This window comes from Gopherus flavomarginatus, chromosome 12 (assembly GCF_025201925.1).
Source record: "Gopherus flavomarginatus isolate rGopFla2 chromosome 12, rGopFla2.mat.asm, whole genome shotgun sequence".
In the NCBI taxonomy this organism is placed as follows: domain Eukaryota; kingdom Metazoa; phylum Chordata; order Testudines; family Testudinidae; genus Gopherus; species Gopherus flavomarginatus.
Genome location: NC_066628.1, coordinates 469,530 through 494,653, shown reverse-complemented (window position 1 = coordinate 494,653; position 25,124 = coordinate 469,530). Strand labels below are relative to the sequence as shown.

Sequence of the window (25,124 nt, the reverse complement as noted above, 5' to 3'; positions counted from 1 at the left end):
CGGGGCGGGGGCCCTGAACTTCCCCAGGTCACGGGCTAAGTGACCCTGTTCCATTCAGCCATGAAGTGGGGAGAAATGTGACCAAGTGGGGGAGTTTCTTGGGGTTTTCTGTGTTTTCCAGATGGTCGCATGCAGAGGGGGTAGGACTCAGTGTCCCCGGGTGTTACTGGTTTAACGAGGTGAGAGGAGAGGCAGTTTGTTGTTACAGAGGACTGGAGAGAGAACTTGGGACCCCAGCCGATGGCCGGGAGCATGGAGATCCCAGCGACCGGTGACCTGGTGGCCCAGCTCAGGAGTCACAGCCGGTTCTGGCCAGTGGGAGGACAATGAGCTGCAGGCAGAGGACCCGGTGACCTGACCAACCAGTTCCAGACAGAGGGGCCCAGAGGAGGGCTGAGAGGAGAGGAGACCCAGGCCTTCCTGTTTATGACCCTGTTTCCCTGGAGAGAAGACAAGGGACAGAGGGGGCTTGGGGCCGGGGATATCGGAGGCCCAGCTGGGAAGCAGGGGGGCTCTGGGCTGGAGAGGGGGAGCAGGCAGAGCCCACCTGGCTGCAGGGGGACTAGGATGTGCTGGGTTGAGGGGGGCCAGGCCTGAGGCTGTGAGAGTTTCCTGCGCTGGGTTCAACCCTCAATAAACCCTCCTGTTTTATGCTGGCTGAGAGCTGCTCGGGGCTAGACAACAGGGCAGGGGGTGGGGGGAAAACAACCTCTTTTGGGGGTTGGGAGACCCGGGGGGCCCAGAGCGAGGGGACTCCCTGAGGGGGCCCATGGCACAGACAGACATGCTGAGGCTCAGAGAGGTGCGGCTCTGGGAGGTGGAGGGGCCTGACCCTGGGAGAGAGTGGCCCCCCGAGAAGGGCTGTCTCACTGAAAGGGGCACCCCCCATGGACCACACTGGGCCACGAGTGGGCACGATCTGCGAGTCCGTGACAGGGACAATCTCAAAGTGCTCCATGGACCATCCTTCTGCCCCAGAGCTCCCACCACTATGGCAGAAGGAGACTGGCCATATGTCACACAAGAGGAAATTGAGGCACAGGGTGTGTCACCACTTGCAGCAAGTCAGTGTCAGCAATGGGAACCCGAGAAGCCTGACTCCCAGTTCTCCCCCACTAGCCCCCACTCCCCTTCCGGAGCTGGGATAGAACCCAGGAGTGAGTCCTGGCTCCTTCCTTACCCCTCGTACCAAACTCCCTTAACTCCAGGTATAACCCAGAGCCCCAGGACAGACAAGGGCTGGGCTGGGCTAACACAGGCTGCCGCAGGCATGGCCCAGACTGACCAATTGTAAATCACAATCAAAAACTCAGAAGCATCTCAAAACCCACTTTATTGCTGTTAGCAAAGCTGCAGAGCGAGATGGGGGGCGCAGGGCTGTGGACACACACGGGGCACAGGGCGGGGGCTGTACAGGGACTGGGTCCATCCCACAGAGACCCTGTGCTGGGCGCTGGGCTCAGCAGGGCTGGACCCCGGGGGAGCCGCACACGGGTGCGATGGGGCCTTTAGCCGGGCACTGGGGCTGCCCCACCCCCAGCCATGGGCCCAATCCTGCCCCACAGGGACCTCATTGACCGGGAATGGCCGAATCTGGCCCAAAGCCTCCTGGGTAATGGCTGGAGGGGTGTTACGTGGGGTGACTGACAGCAGCCTCTGGCCAATAGGGGCTTGGTGCCCACTGGAGTCAAGAGAAACCTTCCCCACGGGACAGCAGCCCTCTCCCCTGCTGCCCCCTGAGGAGGGGTGACCCCCATTCCCAGCCCCACGGGGTAGTAGCCCTCTCCCCTGCTGCCCCCTGAGGAGGGGTGACCCCCCATTCCCAGCCCCATGGGGTAGTAGCCCTCTCCCCTGCTGCCCCCTGAGGAGGGGTGACCCCCATTCCCAGCCCCACGGGATAGTAGCCCTCTCCCCTGCTGCCCCCTGAGGAGGGGTGACCCCCATTCCCAGCCCCATGGGGTAGTAGCCCTCTCCCCTGCTGCCCCCTGAGGAGGGGTGACCCCCATTCCCAGCCCCACGGGGTAGTAGCCCTCTCCCCTGCTCCCCCTGAGGAGGGGTGACTCTCATTCCCCTGCTGCCCCCTGAGGAGGGGTGACCCCCATTCCCAGCCCCATGGGGTAGTAGCCCTCTCCCGGGATAGGTGCCCCCCTCCCAAGCACAGAGTGGAGGCAGGGTCAGCCTGAGGGGCCGGCTCCCCAGTGAGCCTCTAGTGGGTTGGGTGTCACGGTTACGGGGCCGGGGGGCTCCTCCCTGGGTACAGCAGCTGGCACTGACGGGCACGGAGCAGGGACGCTGGGGGCAGAGCTGGGTGTGTGTGCGAGTGGGTCCCATGAAAGCACCTGGGGGGTTCGGGGGCCCCGGCTCCTCCCCACATTTATCTGAAAGCCAAAGAAGGTCAGTTACCAAGAGTCCTGGGCCCCGATGCGAGGCTGGCAGGGATCGGGGCCATTCCCCAGCACCCCAAGGAGTCTCCCATTGACATGGGGTGCTGGGTGGGCTGCAGGGCTGTGGCTGGCTGGGAGAGAACAGCGGGTGGGGGGGTCTCCCCAGTGGGTGCTGCGTGGGCTGCGGGGCTGTGGGCTGGCTGGGAGAGAACAGCGGGTGGGGGGGTCTCCCCAGGGGGTGCTGGCTGGGCCCAGGGGCTGGGGGCAGCGGCTACTCACAAGGGGCCCCGCGGGTTGCGGGCGGCGTTCATCTTCATCCCCTTGATGATGAGGATGGTGCCCGCGATGATGCCGACGATGCCCACAGCCAGGCCCAGGGCGCACACCAGGGTCTCTGTGGTCTCGGGGACGGGGGTGGGCACTTGGGCTTCTGGAGAGAGGGACAGGGCATGGAGTGAGGGGGGCTGTTCCCACCTTCCCTCCCAGAGCTGGGATAGAACCCAGGAGTCCTGGCTCCCAGCCCTGTGCCCAGTGGGGTCCCCAGCCTCACCCCAGTGCTTTGTGAAGGGCTCGGGCAGCCCCCCGTGCTCCACCCGGCAGTCGTAGAAGTCGCCCTCGCTGGGGAGGAAGGGCAGATAGGAGAACTTGCGGAAAGAGTTGTCCTGGCGGGGGTAGAAGTCGGTCTCGGAGACGCCCCCCGTTACCTCCTGCCCGTTCTTCAGCCACTTCACGCTGATCACCGGTGGGGAGAACTTGTCCACGAAGCAGATCAGGACGTTGGGCTCCCCCAGCTCCATGGGGTCTTCAGGGAACACGGTCACCTCAGGGGGCACTGGGGAGACAGGGGTTAGTGGGTCCCATTCCCTGCCCCCCGAGCCAGCCAGTCCCTGCCCTGGGGCCGGATCGGAGCCAGCGCCACCCAGAGGGGACAGGCCCCTGCCCCATTGCCTGCCCCTGAGCCAGTCAGTCCCTGGTGCTCACGCTGTAGCTCAGGGTCTCTCCCCAGGACTCTGGGGGTGTCACTGGGGCCATCCCAGCTCCCTGCACTGATGGCTCATGGGGCACAAGGGGCAGGGGAGAGAATCCCTCAGGGACTGGGAGGGGAGCTGAGGGGGGTCTGGTATTGGGCTGGGTGGGTGTGTGAGCAGGGGACCGTGGGGCAGAGACAGAAGGGGTCTCTGGATAAAAAGGTGGGGTGAGGGCTCAGGTCCCTGGCGGGGAAGGTCGGGGGACAGGTCAGGCCCCTGGCGGGAAAGGTGCCCCCAGACCCCCATGCCGTACCGGTCTGGGCCCGCGTGCGATTGGACCTCTGGATCATGATCTCCAGGTTCTTCTTCAGCACGGCCATGTTGCCCAGGGCGCCCTGCGCCTCAAAGCTGGTGAACTTGCCGAAGTCGGGCAGGCGCCAGACGGTCTCCTTCCTCTCCAGGTCCACGTGGAAGATCTCGTCCTGGTCGAACTCGAACATGAACTCCCCGGCCTCCCGCTGGGCCGGGTCCGTGCGCTGGTAGAAGGCCACCTGGGAGAGCATGTTCTCCGCTACGGGGAGACGGACGTCAGTACCGGCCACCTGGGGGGGCTGCTCCTCACCCCGGCGGAGGGGGTCTCAGTGCTTCCCCCAGCAGTGCAGCCCCCCAGCTCCCGGGCTGTGACATTCGCACTAGGGCTCCCCGGTGTCAGGGGAAGGCAGATGCATGGAGCACGGTGCCCCCCGGCATCACGGTGGGGCTCTGGGGCCAGCACTGACTGCCAGGGGAAAGCGTCCCCGTCCCTGCCCCTGCCCCTGCCCCCAGCACAGGCCCCCTAGGGCTGCCCTGGTGCAAGGACTGAGAGAGCAGAGACCCTCCTGCTGACCCCTGCTCAGTTCCCTGGTTTCCAGTCACGTCTCCCAGCCGAGCAGTGACCAGAGCAAACCCGGCTCCGCTGGCAAGTGGGGACGTGACCCAGCCAAAGCAGCTCCTGGGGGGAGTTGGGGGCTGCAGCTGCAGGACATTTCATTCTCCCGTCTGTGCGTGGGGCTGGTTCCGTGTCCCAGAGTCACCATGACCTGGTTCTTGGGGCAATTTCAGTCTCTGGCCCCCGACACTCACCCCCCAGGGTCGATCACTGGGAGACCCCGGAACTCCCCAGCCAGAGACATTAAAGCTGCGCTGGGGGGTCAGACACACTCCAAGGGGGAGAGGTCTGGCTCCGGGCTGAGGCTGGGAGTCCCCAGGGCCCAAGGGAGTTGGGCACCTGCATCGTAGGGAGTCATTCACTGACCCCAGCTCGCCCGGCAGGATCTCACCGACCGACTGCAAAGGAGGGAACCCGCCACCACTAGCCGAGGAGAGTCGGCCCCACAGAGCACCCCCCGCCCCATGGGTCTGAGCCCTGGGGGGAAGGGGGACAATGGGGCCAGGCCGGGGAGCGGGGCCAGGGGCTCTCTGCTTTGCACAGACTCACTCACTGCTCAGCAGGGTCTGGCCCTGGCGCGGCTCTTTGGGGAACGTTCCCTAACCCCCCTTGTGCCTGGCACCCCCCTGGGACGGGTCAGCCCCCGAGTCCCTGTAGGAAAGGGGGCTGCACCCCTAGGGCAGGGCTGTGTTGTACTCAGACCACAGCGACTTCCTCACGATTCTTCTGCTGCCCCTGTGCCGGCCTCCCCTCCAGCCCTCCCTGCCATGGGGATGAGACCCTCGTTCCTTCACCCCATCCAGATCAGCCCCCCCTTCCTGCCCTGCCCACCCCATCCCCTGCCTACTATTGGATGAGACCCTCCTCCCTGCAGCTCCCCCCAAATCTGGCTCACCCCATGAGCCCCCCCATTGTCTCCTCTCTGGGGGGGAGCCGGGCGCTATGGGGGTGAAGCTGCCCCTCCTCTCGCCCAGGTGTCACAGTCCCTGCCCCACCCGTACCTGTCACTGCCCCGGCACCCGGCAGGGCCAGCAGGGTGAGCAGGGCCAGCTGGGCCATGGGGAGGCCCCGTCCTACGCCCATCTCCTCTCCCCGGCACTGGGCTGGGTGCAGGGCCGGCAGCACTAGGGGGCCGGGGGGGCACATGTCACACCCGGGGGGAGGTGTTGGGGGCAGCACCCGGCATTGGCCAGGGGAGCCTGGCCCAGGGCCCCCACCCAATGGCAGAAATCCCTGCGCCGACCAGGCTGTTACCGGGCAGAGCAGCAGCACTGAGCCTCGCAGAGAGGGGAGATGAAGAAGTTCAGGGTTCCTGGCTCGCAGGATTGTGTCACGAGTCAGGATAATTATTGTGTTTTCCTAAAGCCCCAGCTCCAGGAGTCATGTGGGTCTGGGAGGATTTCAGCCTCATTCTGAGAGACAAAGTGAGTGTCCAGCCCTCAGGCCTGTGGGGAGAGCTTCAGAGTGGGACCCCTGGGTGCCCTGAGGACTCAAGACACAGCTGGTATTTGTACATCATTGCAGGACTTTTGGTGAGCCTGACTCATGATTTTTTTGGGGGGGTCACACCATAGGCGTTGTTTGACTTCCATATTTGGCAGTGCAGCTTCAGTCAGGCCAACGGGGCCATGCATGGGGGGGCGCAAATTCTGTGCCTGTCCAATGTTTGCAGTTTGGGGGGGACAATGGCCCCCCTGCTCCATCAAACTACTCCCATGGGTCATAGCTCTGACCTATACAGTTGTGCAATGGGGGAGGGGGTGTAACACCTCTGACCCCCAGGTACCCTGATGGCTCAAAGAGCAGAAGGCAAATAAAGAGAACCTCTGTGACAAGGTGGGACTGTTCTTAATGTTTTCTCTGAGTGCTGTGTGGGTGCCTCAGTTTCCCCTATGCATTGCTCGAGTGTCTAGGGGTGTGTGATTGTTGCAGAGCCCTAGAGGGCAGGTGTGAAGGTGTCTGCACAGAGAATGACCGACACTCTGCCTCCTGGCCACTGATGGCCTGGGCCCCTCCCCGGCAAGGTGCCAACGGAAGGGGTTGGAGAACAAAGAGATCAGAGGAGGGGCTGGAGGGGGTTTCAGTTTGGAGCTGGCTGGGGAAATGAAGGGGAGCCCAGACGGGGCTCTGGCCTCCCTGGGCCCCCCCCCCCAAGATGGACCTGAGGGGTCCTGTTGTCTGTACCTGCGAAACCTGTCTGTTATTTAGACTGTGTTCCTGTCATCTAAATAAACCTTCTGCTTTACTGGCTGGCTGAGTCACAGAGAATCACAGGAAGCCGGGGGTGCAGGGCCCTGACTCCCCCAAACTCTGTGACAACCTCACAGCTGGTATTGTTACATAAACTCAGGATTTTACAGCCAATCTCATAATTTTGGAGCATTTGGGGTTGGCAGTACTGCAAATTCCCAGCCAGACGCCAGTTCCCGCCGGCTGTGTGCGCACAGCGGGGCCCGGAGCAGTGCGGGTGCAGCTGCAACGCCAGGGGGAGTTTGTCCCAGGTGCGGACGTGGCACTGGGGCCAGAGAAGCCCCTTAGGGAGATCAATGGTGGGAGCAGCTGGGAGGCCGAGCTGTACCTGACCCACGGAGACTGAGCCCCCGCTCTGGTGGGGTCTAGGGGGGTGGCACGGCTCAGGCCCATGAAGGTGGCGGAGGGGGAAGCTCAGAACTTCTACTTGTGGGGCCAGCCCCAAACCTTCCCCAGGACTAAATTTACCCCCAACAAACCAAAGACCCCCACACCCATCCTGCCCCAGCCGGCAGGAGAGGGTCAAGTTACCAGGGGAAGGAAACGGGGGGTCCCAGGCCCATTGCTGGGGGCCCTGCTCTGGTGGGGGATGTGATGCAGTAGGGACTGTCTGTGTGGGGAGTGGGAGAGCAGGGGAGGACTTTAGGAGATGGACGATGCCAGAGCCTGTAACCTGAGCTAGGTAAGGGAGGGGAAAGGTCAACACCTTTGCCCGGGAAGGGGACAAAGGAAGGCAGTGGCAGGAGGGAAGCAGTTTGAGTTTGGGCTTGGGGCTGGGTGGGCGGAATTCAGGGGATCCTAGCTAGGATCCAAGCACCCTGAAAGCCCAGAAGGACTCGGTGGAGGGGTCCTGACTGTGCCTGCGAGCCCTGCTGTAACCTGTGTTCCTGTTGTCCAATAAACCTTCTGTTTTACTGGCTGGCCGAGAGTCACTGTGGGTCCCAGGAAGAGGGGTGCAGGGCCGGACTCCCCCACACTCCGTGACAACTGGTGGCAGTGGTGGGATATACTGCACCCCGTGGACGGCGCTTCCTGCAGTAAGTGACTGGGGAGCAGTAAAACGAAGGGGTGGTTAACCCCTGGGAGTGTGTGCCCAGTGAGAAGGACTTTGCAGTAACAGGGTCCCCCGGGGGATTGCAGCGAGCGGTCCCAGGGGCGGAGGAGTCTGCAGCTCGACCCTGGCAGAGAGGTGGTGACCTCAAGAAGGGCTGGTGCACTAGGGGTCCCCCTGGAAACCGTGGGGAGCGGCGAGCACCCCAGCCTGTGAGTGGTCAGCAGGAAGATGTATGCCAAGCGGCGCAAGTGTGACCTGCTAGAGCTGTGTAAGCAGAGGGGGCTGCACCCAGGGAGACGCACCAAGGACCAGCTGATTGCCCAGCTGGAGGAGGGAGACCGCATGAATGAACGGAGCCCTGTCTCTGAGGGAAGCAGCCGAGCAGATGCAGCGCAGGCACCAGTGTCTGTCCCCGCTGGGAGTGGTCAGCTGGCGGACGAGGGCTTCCCGAGACCCCCCCTTCCTAGGCGTAGAGGAAGGGCGGGGAGGAGCCCAGTGTATACCGAGGGCACCGTGACACCCCCGGCCAGCAGGGGATCTGCCCGGCGAAGCTCACCCCCCAGCAAGGGATCCTCCCGGCAACGCTCGGCATCCGTGGAGCGGATGCAGCTGGAATATGAAAGGGAGCTGAGACGGGAGGAGCTCGAGTTAAAGAGGCGAGAGCTGGAGGAGAAGGCGAAACAGCGTGAACATGAGGAGAACCAGCGTAAACATGAGGAGAACCAGCGTAAACATGAGGAGAACCAGCGCCAGCGTGAGTGGGAGGAGAAGGAGAAACAGCGTAAACATGAGCTGGACCTGGCCCGGCTGAGGAGCAGTGAGGCTCCAGCTGCGGTGAGTGAGGGGGGACCCAAGCCTACAAAGAGCTTTGATAAGCACTTGCTGCCCCGGCGTAAGGAGGGGGAGGACATAGATACCTTCCTGACGGCCTTTGAGAATGCCTGCGAGCTGCACAGGGTTGACCCTGCAGACAGGATTGCAGTTCTCACCCCCTTACTGGACTCCACAGCCGTGGAGGTGTACAGCCGACTGAAAGGGGCGGAGGCAGGGGACTATGAACTGTTCAAACAGGCCCTGCTCCGCGAGTTTGGGCTGACTCCTGAGATGTACCGGAAAAAGTTCCGGAGCCAGCGTAAAACCCGTGAGGTCACATACCTACAACTGGTCAACCGGGCGCAGGGGTATGCCCGCAAGTGGACAGCTGGGGCCCAAACTAAAGAGGACCTGCTTGACCTATTCATACTGGAGCACCTGTACGAGCAGTGCCCGTCCGACCTGAGGCTGTGGTTGATGGACCAGAAGCCGGAGAACCCACAGCATGCAGGCCAGCTGGCCGACCAATTTGTGGACAGTCGGGCAGGGGATGGCAGGGAGGAGTCTCGAAGGAGCAGGCCTGCCTCAACGCAGAGAGAGAGTCAACATGGGACCTCCCAAAGGGGGCCTATGGAGAACCCCCCCAAAAGGGGAACATCCAGCGGCAGGTCCCTCCGACCCACTCAAGGGGACCCACGAGATATGGGCTGCTATCGCTGTGGCCAACGAGGTCACATACGGGCCCAATGCCCCAAGCTCAGGGACAGACCAAGCAGACCCAACCCGCAGAGGGTGGACTGGGTAAAAACCCAATCGGAGGAGGGGCTACATTCCCAGGAAAGGGGGGTTGGCAACATACCACCTATGGATGCTCCCGGTTCCGGGTTTTTGGTTTACCGGGTGGGCGCGGGGCTGCCCCTCCGGAAAGAGTGCATTGTTTCCCTGGAAGTGGATGGGAGGAAGGTCACTGGGTACTGGGACACGGGCGCAGAGGTGACGCTGGCCCGGCCCGAGGTGGTGGCCTCAGATCGGATGGTGCCCGACACCTACCTGACCCTGATGGGCGTGGGCGGGACCCCATTCAAGGTACCCGTGGCAAGGGTACACCTGAAATGGGGGGCCAAGGAGGGCCCCAAAGATGTGGGGGTACACCAATATTTGCCCACTGACGTGTTAATGGGAGGGGACCTTGAGGACTGGCCTAGTAACACCCAGAGTGCCCTGGTCGTGACTCGTAGTCAGAGTCGGCAAATGGCACTGCACCCCGAAAACGGGGAAGGTACTCGACCTGAGGTGCAGGACCCTAACTCAGGGAGCGGGGAACGCCCAGGGGCACGGTACAGAGAGGCTGCGGCCTCAGACCCAGCCAGCAAGAGAGAGCCGGTCCCCATTCCTGTCCCAGCTGCTGAGTTCCAGGCCGAGTTGCAGAAAGATCCCTCCTTGCGGAAGCACAGGGACCGGGCTGACCTTAGTGCGGTACAGACCATGAGGAGAGGTTGCAAGGAGAGGTTCCTGTGGGAGAAGGGGTTCCTGTACCGAGAATGGGCTCCCCCAGGGGAAGTAGAGTCATGGGGGATCAGGAGGCAGCTGGTGGTTCCCCAGAAGTTCCGTCACAAGCTGTTGTACCTGGCCCATGACATCCCTCTCGCAGGGCACCAGGGAATCCGGCGCACCAGGCAGAGGCTGCTACAGAACTTTTACTGGCCTGGGGTCTTTACCCATGTCCGACAGTACTGCCAATCCTGTGACCCCTGCCAGAGGGTGGGGAAGGCCCGGGACAAGGGGAAAGCGGCTTTGAGGCCTTTACCCATCATAGAAGAGCCTTTCCAGAAGGTGGCCATGGACATAGTGGGACCTCTCAGCAAGATGACCCGGTCAGGGAAGAAATACATCCTGGTGGTGGTGGATTTTGCCACTCGCTACCCCGAGGCGGTGGCCTTGTCCTCTATCGAAGCAGACACAGTGGCAGATGCGCTGCTGACAATTTTCAGCCGGGTGGGGTTCCCCAAGGAGGTCTTAACGGACCAGGGGTCCAACTTCATGTCGGCCCTGCTCCGGTCCTTATGGCAGAAATGTGGGGTCCAGCACAACTGGGCCTCAGCGTATCACCCCCAGTCCAACGGGCTGGTAGAAAGGTTCAACGGGACGCTGAATATGATGCTAAAAACATTTATGAACCAGCATCTGCAAGATTGGGACAAGTACTTACCTCACCTGCTGTTTGCGTACAGGGAGGTACCCCAGGAATCTACCGGGTTTTCACCTTTCGAACTGTTGTATGGAAGGCGGGTGAGGGGGCCCCTAGACCTGATGAGGGACGAATGGGAGGGGAAGGCCTCTTCCGAGGGAGAGTCAGTGGTGGAGTATGTCCTGACCTTCCGGTAAAGACTGGCCGAGCTCATGGGCCTGGCCAGGGAGAATCTGGCCCGAGCCCAGAGGAGGCAGAAGGTCTGGTATGACCGCACAGCACGAGCCCGTGCCTTCGCCACCGGGGATCAGGTGATGGTTCTTATCCCCGTGAGGAGAAACAAACTCCAGGCCGCCTGGGAAGGGCCCTTCAAGGTTATCAAGCAACTGAATGAGGTAAACTATGTGGTGGAGCTGTCAAACCGGGCACATCACCGTCGGGTGTACCATGTGAACATGATGAAACCATACTATGACAGGGGGAATGTGGTGTTGGCCGTGTGTGGACATTGGGAGGGGCAGGGAGATGACCCCTTAGTGGATCTATTCCCTGGGACAAAAGCTGGTTCCCCCCTGGAGGCGATTCCCCTCTCTGAGCAACTGACCCCGGGCCAGCACGCTGAGATCAGAGGGGTGCTGCATCTGTACCGACAGCTGTTTTCCAACCAGCCTGGACGCACTAATTTGACTGTCCACCGGGTGGAGACGGGGTCACACCCCCCTATAAGATGCTCCCCTTTTCGGGTCACTGGTAAAACTGCCCAGGATCTTGAAAGAGAGGTCAGGGACATGCTGGCTTTGGGGGTGATCCAGCCGTCTTCCAGCCCTTGGGCCTCGCCAGTAGTGCTGGTTCCCAAGAAGGATGGGTCAATCCGGTTCTGTGTGGACTATCGAAAGCTCAATGCCATCACCGTATCTGATGCCTACCCTATGCCCAGGCCTGACGAGCTCCTAGACAAGCTGGGAGGTGCACGGTACCTCACCACTATGGATCTTACCAAAGGCTACTGGCAAGTGCCGCTGGACGCAGATGCCAGGCTGAAATCGGCCTTTATCACCCCGCTGGGGCTCTATGAGTTTTTGACCCTGCCCTTCGGCCTCAAGGGAGCGCCGGCCACCTTCCAGCGCCTGGTGGATCAGCTACTGAGGGGGATGGAGAGTTTTGCCGTGGCGTATATTGACGACATCTGCGTCTTCAGCCAGACCTGGGAGGACCACGTGTCCCAGGTTAAACAAGTCCTGGACCGACTCCGAAAGGCTGGGTTAACAGTAAAGGCTGAGAAGTGCAAGGTGGGGATGGCTGAAGTATCTTACCTGGGCCATCGGGTGGGGAGCGGCTGCCTGAAGCCGGAACCAGCCAAGGTGGAGGTGATCAGAGACTGGCCTGCTCCCCAAACCAAAAAGCAGGTCCAGGCCTTTATTGGGATGGCGGGGTACTATCGAAGGTTTGTGCCCCACTTCAGTGCCATAGCCGGCCCCATCACCGAACTGTGCAAAAAGGGGAAGCCAGACAAGGTGATCTGGACTGAGCAGTGCCAGGAGGCTTTCCGGGCGCTGAAGGAGGCTCTGGTTAGCGACCCAGTTCTGGCAAACCCAGATTTTGACAAACCCTTTATGGTGTTCACCGATGCCTCAGACACGGGACTGGGGGCGGTGTTAATGCAGGAGGATGAAAAGGGGGAGAGACACCCTATCGTGTACCTGAGTAAGAAGCTGCTACCCCGGGAACAAAGCTACGCGGCCATCGAGAAGGAATGCCTGGCCATGGTGTGGGCCCTTAAGAAGCTAGAGCCATATCTCTTTGGGCGACACTTCACCGTGTACACCGACCACTCTCCCCTGACCTGGCTGCACCAGATGAAAGGAGCCAATGCCAAGCTCCTGAGGTGGAGCCTGCTCCTGCAGGACTATGACATGGACGTGGTCCATGTGAAGGGAAGTGCCAACCTGACAGCGGACGCGTTGTCCCGGAGAGGGGACCCTGAACTTCCCCAGGTCACTGGGCAGAGTGACCCCGCTCAGTTCAGTCTCGAAGGGGGGAGAGATGTGATGCAGTAGGGACTGTCTGTGTGGGGAGTGGGAGAGCAGGGGAGGACTTTAGGAGATGGACGATGCCAGAGCCTGTAACCTGAGCTAGGTAAGGGAGGGGAAAGGTCAACACCTTTGCCCGGGAAGGGGACAAAGGAAGGGAGTGGCAGGAGGGAAGCAGTTTGAGTTTGGGCTTGGGGCTGTGTGGGTGGAATTCAGGGTATCCTAGCTAGGATCCAAGCACCCTGAAAGCCCAGAAGGACTCGGTGGAGGGGTCCTGACTGTGCCTGCGAGCCCTGCTGTAACCTGTGTTCCTGTTGTCCAATAAACCTTCTGTTTTACTGGCTGGCTGAGAGTCACTGTGGGTCCCAGGAAGAGGGGTGCAGGGCCGGACTCCCCCACACTCCGTGACAGGGGCTGGTCCCTGGGCTGGCCCTGCTCTCCAGCTGCCCCGGCGCCATGGCAGGCACCAGGCGAGTCCTGCAGCCCGACCCCAGGCCCTGATCTGCCCCCTATGAGGGAGAAGTAGGGAACCGAGCCCTGCTGGGGCCGGCTCTGCCTGCCAACTGATGATGCTGCCCAGCCCCAGTGCTGACTGGCCACTGGGCTGGGGGTGCCCAATCCCCGGGGCCGTGGGCAGTATCCCGGGGCTGGTGCTTGGAGCCGGACAGAGAAGGTCTCAGTCTGGGGGGTCCCGAGGAGTTTCCAGGTCTCTCCCTCCTGAGCAGCGATGGGGGCGGGTCGGATCCTGGGGGCCGGGAGCCGCTGGGCTGGGGCTCTGCTAGTGACACTGATGGTGCTGAGAACCCACCTGGCTCATTGCACGGAGCCCCTAGGTGAGCAGAGACCTCAGCTCCCCAGGGAGCCCCATCCTGGGCAGGTGCTGGGTGTATCTAGGGGAGGGGGGTGATGAGACCCACATGCCCCAGGGAGCCCCGTCCTGGGCAGCGCTAGGTGTATCTGGGGGGATCAGACCCCAGTGCTCCACATCCTGAGCAGGTGCCAGGTGTTTCAGGGGGGGTCAGACCCGAGCGCCCCAGGAAGCCCCATCCTGGACAGCGCTGGGTGTATCTTGGGGGGTCGGAACCCACACACCCTGCGGATCATGTCCCAGGTGGGTGCTGGGTGTATCTGTGAAGTTGAGTTTGGACTGGACGACCCCACATGCCCCAGGGAGTTGTATGCCCAGCTGGCACTGGGTGTATCAAGGGGATCAGACCCCACATGCCCTGCGGAGCCCCATCCTGGTCACGAGTGTATTGGGGGAATCGGATGCTACTCACCCCTGGGTGCCCTGTGCCAGGCAGCCACCAGGCATATCAGGGGAATTGGATCCCACACACCCCGGGGAGTCCTGTCTTGGGCAGTTGTCACGGAGTCACCGGGCGATGCTCTGGAACTGCTCCCCACCAAGCCAGGCAGGACTCTGGGGAGCCTCCTCTCCCTTGGAGCAGACTTGTTCAGGGCAAGAAGCTCACACGGCTTCACCTCCTGGGTCTCTCCTTGGAGCATTCAGCATCCTCTGCCCCTCCGTGCGCTTCCCACAGCGAGCCCACCCCAGCGGGGTCCTGGGGAAGCCACCGGGTCCTGCACCCCCACTTTGCAGTCAGACGTGACTCTCAGCCAGCCAGTAAAACAGAGGTTTGTTCGATGACAGGAACAAGGTCTAAAACAGAGCTTGTAGATACAGCGAACCGGACCCCTCGGCTGGGTCCATTCTGGGGGGCAGTGAGCCAGACCCCCAGGTCTGCCCTCCACCCTTGACCCCAGCCAGCTCCAGACTAACAACCCCTCCCAGCCCCTCCTCTCTCCTCAGCCCCTTTCCCGGGCCAGGAGGTCACCTGATCTCTTTGTCTCCAACACCTTCAGCTGGCACCTTTGCAGAGGAGGGGCCCAGGCCATAAGTTGCTAGGAGACAGAGTGTCAGGCATTTAGGTGCACTGGCCCTTTGCTCTGCCAGATACTTAAGAACTGCCATGGGGACACTGAGGCACCAACACAGTATTCAGAGAAAACATTAAGAACTTTCCCAGTTCGTCACATCTCTCCCCCCTTCGAGACCGAACTGAGCGAGGTCACTCCTGCCAGTGACCTGGGGAAGTTCGAACCCACCAACGTTCCCATGGATGCACCAGCATTTCTCCCATTCCTCGGTGTGAGTTACACCAGGACATAGGTCGGGTGTGCTTGATGGCACTTGCAGGCCGCATGTGGGAAGGTTTATGCGGCTTGAACCCTTTTGCCACCCCAATACCTCTGGGGTCCAAACTGGGACGGGGTCTTCTCCCAGCACTTAAGAGCCCCCATCTTGGCCTTGGCCAGCTCTGGGCTTGGGCAGCTGCTTCCCACTTTGTGGCCCAGACACAACACCTCTGCCGTCCCCCCTTACACTTTCCAGCTTTTAACGTCAGTCCCACCTCCTTGAGGCATCCCAGCCCCCTCTTCACCTGGGACACATGTTCCTCCCAGGTCTGGCTAAAGAGGCACATGTTATCAGTGTCTGCCAGGGCCAAGTTCTCCATCCCCCTCTGCTTGTCTAGAATCTCCCCAGGCCTAGGCATGGGGTGGGCATCGGACACTGTGATGGCTTTAAGCTTCTGATAGCCCCCATAAAACCAGATCTTCCTGTCTCCCTTGGGGATCAGCCCCATGGGTGAGGCCCATGGGCTGTAAAACGGCTGGATCCCATCTAAAGCCAGGATGTTCCTGACCTCTCTCTCCAGGATCTGGGTTGCTTTCCCAATGACTCTGAATGGGGAACACCTGATGGGGAGATTGGCTCCCACCTCAGGGAAGAGATCCCCCCAGGGGTTCCATAAGTACATAGACTCATAGACTCTAGGACTGGAAGGGACCTCGAGAGGTCAGCGAGTCCAGTCCCCTGCCCTTATGGCAGGACCAAACACTGTCTAGACCATCCCTAATAGATATTTATCTAACCTACTCTTAAATATCTCCAGAGATGGAGATTCCACAACTTCCCTAGGCAATCTATTCCAGTGTTTAACTACCCTGACAGTTAGGAACTTTTTCCTAATGTCCAACCTAAATCTTCCTTGCTGCAGTTTAAGCCCATTGCTTCTTGTTCTATCATTGGAGGCTAAGGTGAACAAGTTTTCTCCCTCCTCCTGATGACACCCTTTTAGATACCTGAAAACTGCTATCATGTCCCCTCTCAGTCTTCTCTTTTCCAAACTAAACAAACCCAATTCCTTCAGCCTTCCTTCATAGGTCATGTTCTCAAGACTTTTAATCATTCTTGTTGCTCTTCTCTGGACCCTCTCCAATTTTTCCACATCTTTCTTGAAATGCGGTGCCCAGAACTGGACACAATACTCCAGTTGAGGCCTAACCAGCGCAGAGTAAAGGGGAAGAATGACTTCTCATGTCTTGTTTACAACACACCTGTTAATGCATCCCAGAATCATGTTTGCTTTTTTTGCAACAGTATCACACTGTTGACTCATATTAAGCTTGTGGTCCACTATGACCCCTAGATCTCTTTCGGCCATACTCCTTCCTAGACAGTCTCTTCCCATTCTGTATGTGTGAAACTGATTGTTCCTTCCTAAGTGGAGCACTTTGCATTTATCTTTATTGAACTTCATCCTGTTTACCTCAGACCATTTCTCCAATTTGTCCAGATCATTTTGAATTTTGACCCTGTCCTCCAAAGCAGTTGCAATCCCTCCCAGTTTGGTATCGTCCACAAACTTAATAAGCGTACTTTCTATGCCAACATCTAAATTGTACTTTCCTAGTTTATCTATAAGAATATCATGCGAGACTGTATCAAATGCCACCGCTTCTCCCTTATCCACAAGGCTCGTTATCCTATCAAAGAACACTATCAGATTAGTTTGACACGATTTGTTCTTTACAAATCCATGCTGGCTATTCCCTATCATCTTCCCCCTTCTCCATCCAATCCTCTCTCTTCAGGTCCAGGGGTCCCCTCACTCTCCTCCCATCCAGCAGCTCAAATGGGAAGAGCCCTGTGGATTCCTGGAGCACCACCAGCTGCCTCCCGATTCCCCCCAGTTCTACTTCCCCTTGGGGAGCCCATTCCTGGTACAGGAATCCCTCCTCCTGCAGGACTCTGTCCCTGAAGCCTTCCCCAAGGGGTTTTGCAGTGCTGTGGCCAGCAAGTTCCTTCAGCTTCTCCAAGGAGGGATCCTTTTGCAGCTCGGTCTGGGATTCAGCAGCTAGGGCAGGGAGTGGGACCTGCTCCCTCTCGCTGGCTGGGCCTGGGGTCACAGCCCCCCTGAGCCCTGTCCCTGGTAGCTCCCTTCCTGCTGTGTAATCACTTCCCAGCAGCACGTCTGGACCAGGCAAACCTGTTTGGCAGCTGACCTATCCTGCCTGGGTGTCCCTGCACTCAGCTGGGGTCTCAGCCCCCACCCCCGTGCTCAGCGCTGCCCTTGCTGTCCCAGTGGGGACAAGCAGCGAGCTCTCTGCTCTGGTCACAGCATCAGAGCCAGCATGAGCCCCCCTCCGGTGTGCAGGGGGGCGGGGAGCATCTCTCCCTCCCACTCAGCCCCAGGGGGCTGGTTACAGGTAGGCAGGTATCCTGAGCCCAGCAGCTCCTCCCCCCTGCCAGCCAGGTCATTTGCATTTTCACTGACCATTTCCATCCTAGCCAATTGGTTCCCTGGATTTGAATTCAAACCCTCGGCAGTTACAGGAGCGGGGCCTGGATCCTGTCCCATGGGGAGACAGTCACCCCCCAACAGGGCCTCCCAGCCGATATCCTGGAGAACCCCAACGACCAGCCAGACCAACCCCTCCTGGGTCTGCACAGGGATCTGGGCCATAGGCAGGGCAAGGGGCTTCACCCCAGGGACCTTCACCCAGGTCCCACAGCCCCTTAGCTGCTGGGGCTGCACCATCATAGTTCTCCCTGTCCCAGGGTCTCGCCCCCGCAGGTGTGTTTCCCCACTGACCCCTGGGCAGCCCCCTATGTCTCTCTTCTCCACCATCACCAGTCCACGCTGCTGCTGCTTCTCCTGCAGCTTTTCCTCGGGCTCTTGCTCTCTCTCTCATGGTCCTCTTGCTCTCTCGGGCTCTGCTCCCATCCCATCCGTCTCCAATCTCCTGATGGGGAACCCAATCGTGAAGACACTCGTCTGATTGGGGACCAGACTCCCGGGGCTGCCTGGCTGATGCTCCAGCTGCTCTCAGATCCTCTTGTAGCCCCATCTGGGCCAGGAATCTGCTCCTCAGAGCGGTGCTTCTCCTCCAACTGCACGATTAACTGTGCCTTGGTGAATTTCCCCATGCGTAACCCTCTCTTTGTGCACAGGATCACAATGTCCTTCTCAAGGAGATGGTGATAGGCCATCACTTCACCGTTCCCAAGTGGCTCTGGACTCACAGGCCTGTGTGCTCTTGGCTCCCCCATGGTTTCCAGGAAGAACCCTTGGTGTGCCAGCCCTTCTTGTGATCACCACCTCTTTGCCAGGGTCGAGCTGCAGACTCCTCCGCCCCTGGGACTGCTCCTGCAATCCCCCGGGGAACCCTGCTACTGCAAAAATCCTTCTCTCTCCCAGGGTCGAGCGGCAAGCTCCTCCGCCCCTGAGACTGCTCGCTGCAGTCCTCAGGGGGACCCCGTTACTCCAACAGTCCTTCTCGCTGGTCACAAACTCCCAGAGGTTAACTGCCCCCTGAAACCGTCCCTCTCTGAGCCTTCAGCACGTCTGGTCCTCATTATCCCTCCTTTGTTTTACTGCTCCCCAGTCACTTACTGCAAGCAGCGCCATTCACGGGGTGCAGTACGTCCCGCCGCTGCCACCAGTTGTCACGGAGTCACCGGGCGATGCTCTGGAACTGCTCCCCACCAAGCCAGGCAGGACTTTGGGGAGCCTCCTCTCCCTTGGAGCAGACTGTCTGCAGGGCAAGAAGCTCACACGGCTTCACCTCCTGAGTCTCTCCTTGGAGCATTCAGCATCCTCTGCCCCTCCGTGCACTTCCCACAGCGAGCCCACCCCAGCGGGGTCCTGGGGAAGCCACAGGGTCCTGCACCCCCACTTCGCAGTCAGACGTGACTCTCAGCCAGCCAGTAAAACAGAGGTTTATTCGATGACAGGAACAGGGTCTAAAACAGAGCTTGTAGATACAGCGAACCGGACCCCTCGGCTGGGTCCATTCTGGGGGGCAGTGAGCCAGACCCCCAGGTCTGCCCTCCACCCTTGGCCCCAGCCAGCTCCAGACTAACAACCCCTCCCAGCCCCTCCTCTCTGCTCAGCCCCTTTCCTGGGCCAGGAGGTCACCTGATCCCTTTGTCTCCAACACCTTCAGCTGGCACCTTTGCAGAGGAGGGGCCCAGGCCATCAGTTGCTAGGAGACAGAGTGCCAGGCATTTAGGTGCACTGGCCCTTTGCTCTGCCAGATACTTAAGAACTGCCATGGGGACACTGAGGCACCAACACAGTATTCAGAGCAAACATTAAGAACTTTCCCAGTTCGTCACAGTAGGCGCTGGGTATATCAGGGAGGATCAGCCCCATATGCCCTGGCGAGACCCCATCCAGGCAGACAGCAGATGTATGGGGGTGGGGGGGAATTGGACCCCAGGCATCCCAGCGAGTCCTGTCCTGGGCAGGTGCTGGGTGTGTTGGTCTCTGTCTTTCCTCCATGAGCTCCGGCTCCGCCTGCGGTGTTTGAGGGGGCCCCAGGGTGGGCAGGGGGAGGGGCCATGGGGGTCCAGGCCCCTCCCATGGGGGTGAGACACAATGGACAGAATCGTTCCCTTTTACGCCCCCTGCCCCAGGGGAACCTGGAGTGAACCCACATTAACAGGCTGCTCCAGAGCCAGACCCTGGGGCCTTCTCCTGCCCCACAGCGACCGGCCCCCAGCCCCCGTGTCAGGGCCCCTGGCCTGGCTTCCAGCCCCCCTGCACCTCCCCTATCTGTGCTGTGCCCCCCCGTGACTGAGTCTTTCCGCACCCTGTGCCCCACCCTGCCCCCATTTCTCTGCTGTGCCTCCTGCCCCACCCCTCCGCCCCGTGCCCCCTGCTGAGTGTCCTCCAGGCCCCCAACCTGTCCCTCCCCCACATCTCCCCATGTTACTGTCATTCTCCCCCCCGCTCCAGACCTGCGGGTTCCCGTCAGCGCCCAGTGGATCCAGGGTGGTGCCGGGGGGGGGGGGGTCCTGGGGCTGTGGTTGTCCCCTCCCCCCCTGCTGAGCTCTGAGCCCCGGGGCAGGGGTCGAGTCCCTGAGCCAAGCCCGTCTGCCCCCCAGAGCATTTCCTGTACCAGACAAAGCACGAGTGTTACTTCACCAACGGCACCGAGCGGGTCCGGTATCTGTACCGGGACATCTACAACGGGCGGCAGGATGTGCACTTCGACAGCGAGCTGGGGGTGTACGTGGCGGACACGGAGCTGGGGCGGCCCGACGCCGAGTTCTGGAACAAGAACCCGGCGATCCTGGCGGACAGGCGGGCTGCGGTGGACACGTTCTGCCGGCACAACTACGGGGTGATCGAGCCTTTCAGCATCGAGCGGAGAGGTGAGTGCGGGGGCGGGGGCCAGGAGGGGGGGCGGGCGGGTGAGTGCGGGAAACACGGGCCGGTCCAAGACACTGGCATACAAACGGGGGCAGGCGGACCGGTTCTGCCAGCACAACCACGCGGCGGCGCAGGCGCGGAAGGTGGTCGGCCGCCGAGGTGAACGGGGGGCGGAGCCAGGACAGGGGGCGGGGTAATGGGGGGAGCCCCCCACCGCCTCCGGGTCTGGCTGCAGCGCCCCCTGTCGGCAGAGCGAAGAGCCCCACCTGGGTCAGTCTCGGGGGGTAGCTGACCCCTCCCCCTTCCCAGCCTCCCCACCCCTCTGAGGGGTTCAGCCCCCAGCCCCACCCCGACTATCTGGGGCAGGCAGCTGCTGCGGCTCCTACCCCACTTCCTGCACTGTGGAGGCCAGGTGATGGGGCAGAACTTCCCACCCCCCAACCCCACCCCTCCCCCCGCAGGGTGCCCCCTGGCAGGGGGTGGGGGCAGCCCCTGGCCTGAGACCCCATCTGCCTGGGCCCCGAGCATCAGATAGACCCTGGCTCTGTCCCCAGGGGGTAACAGGACACAACTCCCCTCGGGCCCTTTGTGCTGATCCTGCCTGGGACAATGGGGGGCAGGAAAGAATCAGCCCCACCCCGGGGCAGTGAGGGGGGAACGGGGTGGCTTGGGAATCGGACCTCACACACCGTGGGGAGCCCTGTCTGTCATGGGCATGTACAGGGGAACGAGACCCACACATACAAGGTGCCCTGCCCCAGGTAGCTGCCAGGAGTATCAGGGGGTTGGATGCCCTGTCCTGGAAAGGCGCCATGTGTATGGTTGAGGGGATTGGACTCCACACACCCGGGGGAGCATCGCCCTTGGCAGGTTCTGGGCATATGGGGCGGGAATATTTCCCTAGGGGGGCACCTGTTCTATCTGAGCCCCCCTCCGTCTCTGGACCCTTCCCCAGCTCTCTCTCTCTCTCTCTCGCCCCAGTTCAGCCCAAGGTGAAAGTTTCCCCCACGAAATCGGGGTCCCAGCCCCACTCCCACCTGCTGGTTTGCTCCGTGACGGGGTTTTACCCCTCAGGGATCGAGATCAAGTGGCTGAAGAACAGGCAGGAGCAGACGGCCGGGGTGGTGTCCACGGAGCTGCTCCAGAACGGAGACTGGACCTTCCAGATCCTGGTGATGCTGGAGATGAGCCCCCGACGCGGGGACGTCTACACCTGCCAGGTGGAGCACATCAGCCTGCAAGGCCCCCTCGCTGTGCACTGGGGTAAGAGTGCTGGGTCACCCAGCCACCACGAATACCAGCCCAAGCCAAGACTTCAAACTGCTGTCTGCTGTAGCCTTTTATTCTATTTCATGTTAATTATGTTCCAGTGGGTTCAGCTCTGGGCTACAGCCTCAGGTTCAACAACGTTATCTCTGTTTGTTCTGGATTTAGAGCCCATGGGACCATAGCCACCTAACACCTACACGAGCGTCTCTCTGTCTTTTAGCGGTTTTATTAAGGTTACCAACAAAGGTCTAAATGTCACAGCACATACAACCCCTGAAGATAAGTACCACGTACTAGTTACACCTACACCTACACCTAGTACCACGTACTAGTCACATCCTCCTAGAGATGGTGTTTGTCTGGTGCCCTCTCATGGATTGACCATCAAGATACGGGAGTGGTTCCTGCTGGAGTTTTCCGTAGGAAGCTCCATTTTCCTGCTCTGAGCACTTTGAAGTATTTATTGATAACTTTGATTAATTTCACTTCCTGGTTTTTATACTCCGTGTGCGGAGTTGAAATCCAGGGTGCTGCGTTAGTTGCTCCTGCAGTGGGTTGAGGTGGGGTTTGCTGACTGTTCAGTATCATGGAATTCATTTGCTGCTGTCTTTCTTACACTTCAACGCTCGTGAGAATTTAGGATCGGGGTAAAGTACTGATCACGTCCACGCTGGGAGCACTCTCCCAGAAGTGCTGAACTCATTATCTAAAGCTTATCGTTATATTCAAACCCAACAGGTGCCAACAATAGAAAATCATTTTGCTTTGGGATTTACAGATTAATTAGATTAGGCATTTTGGTTACAACAGCTGTAACAGCTGGAGACACTTCATTTAATTTTTGGTAATCTGTACTAAGATGCCATGATCCATCTGGTTTTTGTCAAACTGGAGAATTGCAGGTAGAAGTACACGCACGAATGATTTCCTCTTGCAGCAGAGATTCAATGGTTTCCGCAGTACAGGTCTGTCACATCTTATGCGCATTTAACATGCGCAATTTCAGCTTTACCCAGATGGGAGCCCGGCCCGGAGGCCCCTGGCTCTGCCCTGGTCAGCGCCGGTCACTGGCACGGACGGGAGCCCGGCCCAGAGGCCCCTGGCTCTGACCCGGCCGGCGCTGGTCACTGGCGCGGACGGGAGCCCAGCCCGGAGGCCCCTGGCTCTGACCTGGCCCGTTCCATGTCCCTGTTTCAGAGGCGCAGTCTGACTCCGCCAGGAGCAAGATGCTGACGGGGGTCGGGGGCTTCGTGCTGGGGCTGATCTTCCTGGCGCCCGGACTCCTCATCTACCTGAAGAATAAGAAAGGTGGACGGCTCTGGGCGGGGGCGGGGCACCAGGAGGTCTGTGGGGGGATGTGGGGCTGGGGGGGCTCAGGGGAACCCGCCAACACTAGCCAAGGAGGGAGTCTGCCCTGCAGAGCCTCCCCTCCGCCCCCCAGGACTCTGGGTCAAGGATTTACAGTAATAACGGGGGAGGGAGGGTAACCCAAGGCCTGGGGGCCGGAGGGGGCTGGGTTCCTAGTGAGGGACGTTCCGTGCTGTGGGGCAGGGGCTGGAGCTCTGACCCCCAGGAACCGGCTCCCCCCACCCAGGGCTCTGACCATGTTTCTCTTTGTTTTTCAGGGCGCCCTGTTCCCCAACCTGCAGGTAATTTCAATCCCCCTTCCCCTGTTAAACCCGCCTCCCTCCACACTGAGCACAAGCTGCCTGGGGCACCCGTGGGGAGGCTGCTTCTTCCCCTCGGCCCATGACACCCGCCCAGCTCAGCCCCTGGGCAGCTGGGCAATGGGGCGCTGGCCCCGCGGAGGAGGAAACTACAGCTCCCTCGGTCCCCATTCAGGCCAATCCCTGAGGTGCTCCCGGGCACAGAGGGTTCTGGGTCCTGCCGAGCATTGCCCAGCCCTGTGGCTGCCGGGCAGAGTCACTGGGGGCACCCTGGGGCCTGGCAGAGAAAATCCCCCGTCCGTCCCGCTAGCCCCACGGGGCCAGGGGCTGATTTCTCTCCCCTCTCCCTGCAGGGCTCCTGAGTTAGATCCTGGGCATCGGATCCCCCGGCCCGCAGGAGTTTCCGTCCCTCTCTCCCAGCACCTCACCCAGCCCGGAGAATGCAGAACCTGGAGCCGGTCCCTTCCTGTCCCCGTCTGCTCCCCGCACTCTGCCCGGCTCCAGCCCGCGCTGCCCCCCCGGGGACCCGTCCCTGCCCCTCAGTCCCTGCAGGGCCCTGGGGCGACCTCTCCTGCGTTAACCCTTTCCCTGCCCCAGCCCAGCCCCACTTTCCCTCTCGCTGACCCCACTGCCCTCGGGGAACCTTTGGGGGATGCTGCTCCACAGCCTGGGGGGAAGCTGGACTGAGGCCGGGCGCTGTTAGAACTGCTGCACCCTAATAAACCATTCCCAGCCCCCCCGCTCCCTCCCCCGGCTCCATGCTCATTGCTCCCACGGGGCCGGGACAGGGCTGGGGGCTCTGGGCTCTGTCTGGGAGGAGGGGACTCAGGACACACCCTGGGGCCATTCAGCGGCTGGAGGGATCAGGGCTGTGCTGGGCAGTGCCGGCTCTGACCGGAGGGAGGGGGCAGTACCCCAGAGGGGGGCTCTGGGGGTGGGGGTGACTCCTGGGGGGGGCTGTGGGTTCCCAGTCCCAGTGCAGACTGGTTCCTTCCCCAAGGGTGGGGGCAGCAGGGAAGGGTCCATGGGGAGCGAGAGCCCCAAGCCCCTTTCCCAGGGGAGAGGCAGCTGCAGAGGGGGAGATGCTCCCATCCCCAGCCCAGCAGCATGGACACCCTGGCCTGAGGGGCAGCGATGGGGCCGGGCTGGGCTGGAGGGGGTTGTCAGTGAGCTGGGCTATGGGAGAACCTCACGGATGGGGCAGGGCAGTTGTTATCCGGGGGTCCTAACCCCCCAGGGAGTCAAAGCCCTGTTCCCCCAGGGGCCCAGAGACTCACCAGCGACACCAGAGCCCCATCCCAGTCAGAGTCCCACATCCCGCTTGGGGGGTTGACTGTGGGGTCCCAGCTATGGGGGACCTCACAGCCTCTGGGGCAATATGTGGGCTGGGTGCTCACATTCTCCCTCCCCCCAGCCCAGCCTGCTCTATCGCTGTCACCCTGCTCCAGGGCTGCCCCACTGTGGCCAGTAACGCTCCCCTGGCCTGTCCCCCCACTGCTCCCATTGGGTACTGGTGTCCCCGTCACTTCCTGTCCCAAAGTGCCATGTGCTGTTCCCCAGCTGCCAGGCCTCACCTTTCTTTTTATATAAAGCTTTCTTTTTAAGACCTTTTGGAGTTTTTCTTTAGAGGTGGCTGCATTTCTGGGGGGCGAATTGGCCCCAGTGCTATCGGGTGCAATGACCTCTGAGATCCTGGTGGGGGAACGTCCCAGAGAGCCGGGAGAGGAGGCCGTGGGGACGTCCCTGTTAGCTGCTCCCATGGGCCGTTCCCGCAGGAGGGGACACAGGACGAGGGTGTGAATCTGTGTGAGTCACTCAGAGCCTGGCCTGCTGCTCCTACTGCTGGCCAAGGCCCCCTGCCTTGGAGTCTTCTCTCCAGTGCCCCACACAGACCATCCCGGCCCTGCTCCTGTCCCCCACTGTCATAAACAGATAGCTAAGGGTTAACGTCTCTTTCACCTGGAAAGAAGTAATCTGAACCACCTGACCAGAGGACCAATCAGAAAACAGGACTTTTTCAAATCTGGGTGGAGGGAGTTTTGTGTGTGGGTCCTTTGTTCTTGGGTCT

General features: G+C 60.8%; 3 protein-coding genes across 13 annotated transcripts in view; 2 read left to right on the top strand and 1 right to left on the bottom strand.

Moving 5' to 3' along the window:
* LOC127032765 (HLA class II histocompatibility antigen, DR beta 5 chain-like) overlaps positions 1–23,796 on the top strand; it is an 84,065-nt gene extending 60,269 nt beyond the window's left edge. The window contains exons 2-7 of the mRNA XM_050920337.1: positions 13,289–13,448; positions 19,853–20,122; positions 21,102–21,383; positions 22,587–22,697; positions 23,015–23,038; positions 23,410–23,796. Coding sequence (XP_050776294.1) covers positions 13,343–13,448; positions 19,853–20,122; positions 21,102–21,383; positions 22,587–22,697; positions 23,015–23,038; positions 23,410–23,423 — 807 coding nt within the window. The 5' untranslated portion in view covers positions 13,289–13,342 and the 3' untranslated portion in view covers positions 23,424–23,796. The remainder of the gene's footprint in view (positions 1–13,288; positions 13,449–19,852; positions 20,123–21,101; positions 21,384–22,586; positions 22,698–23,014; positions 23,039–23,409) is intronic.
* The window catches only part of LOC127032761 (DLA class II histocompatibility antigen, DR-1 beta chain-like), an 84,004-nt gene extending 60,208 nt beyond the window's left edge, over positions 1–23,796 (top strand). Inside the window, exon 6 of the mRNA XM_050920307.1 lies at positions 23,410–23,796. Coding sequence (XP_050776264.1) covers positions 23,410–23,423 — 14 coding nt within the window. The 3' untranslated portion in view covers positions 23,424–23,796. The remainder of the gene's footprint in view (positions 1–23,409) is intronic.
* Positions 1–25,124, bottom strand: part of LOC127032759 (HLA class II histocompatibility antigen, DR alpha chain-like) — a 414,007-nt gene that overhangs the window by 347,392 nt on the left and 41,491 nt on the right. The window contains exons 1-4 of one of the 11 annotated variants that reach the window (XM_050920302.1): positions 5,282–5,434; positions 3,666–3,923; positions 2,935–3,216; positions 2,660–2,814 (exon numbers count right to left, since the gene is read on the bottom strand). The exons of 9 other annotated variants lie outside the window; for them this stretch is intronic. In XM_050920302.1, coding sequence (XP_050776259.1) covers positions 2,660–2,814; positions 2,935–3,216; positions 3,666–3,923; positions 5,282–5,426 — 840 coding nt within the window. In that variant the 5' untranslated portion in view covers positions 5,427–5,434. Of the gene's footprint in view, positions 1–2,659; positions 2,815–2,934; positions 3,217–3,665; positions 3,924–5,281; positions 5,435–25,124 lie in introns of those variants that run through there. One more of the 11 variants, XM_050920301.1, reaches the window with a different exon arrangement.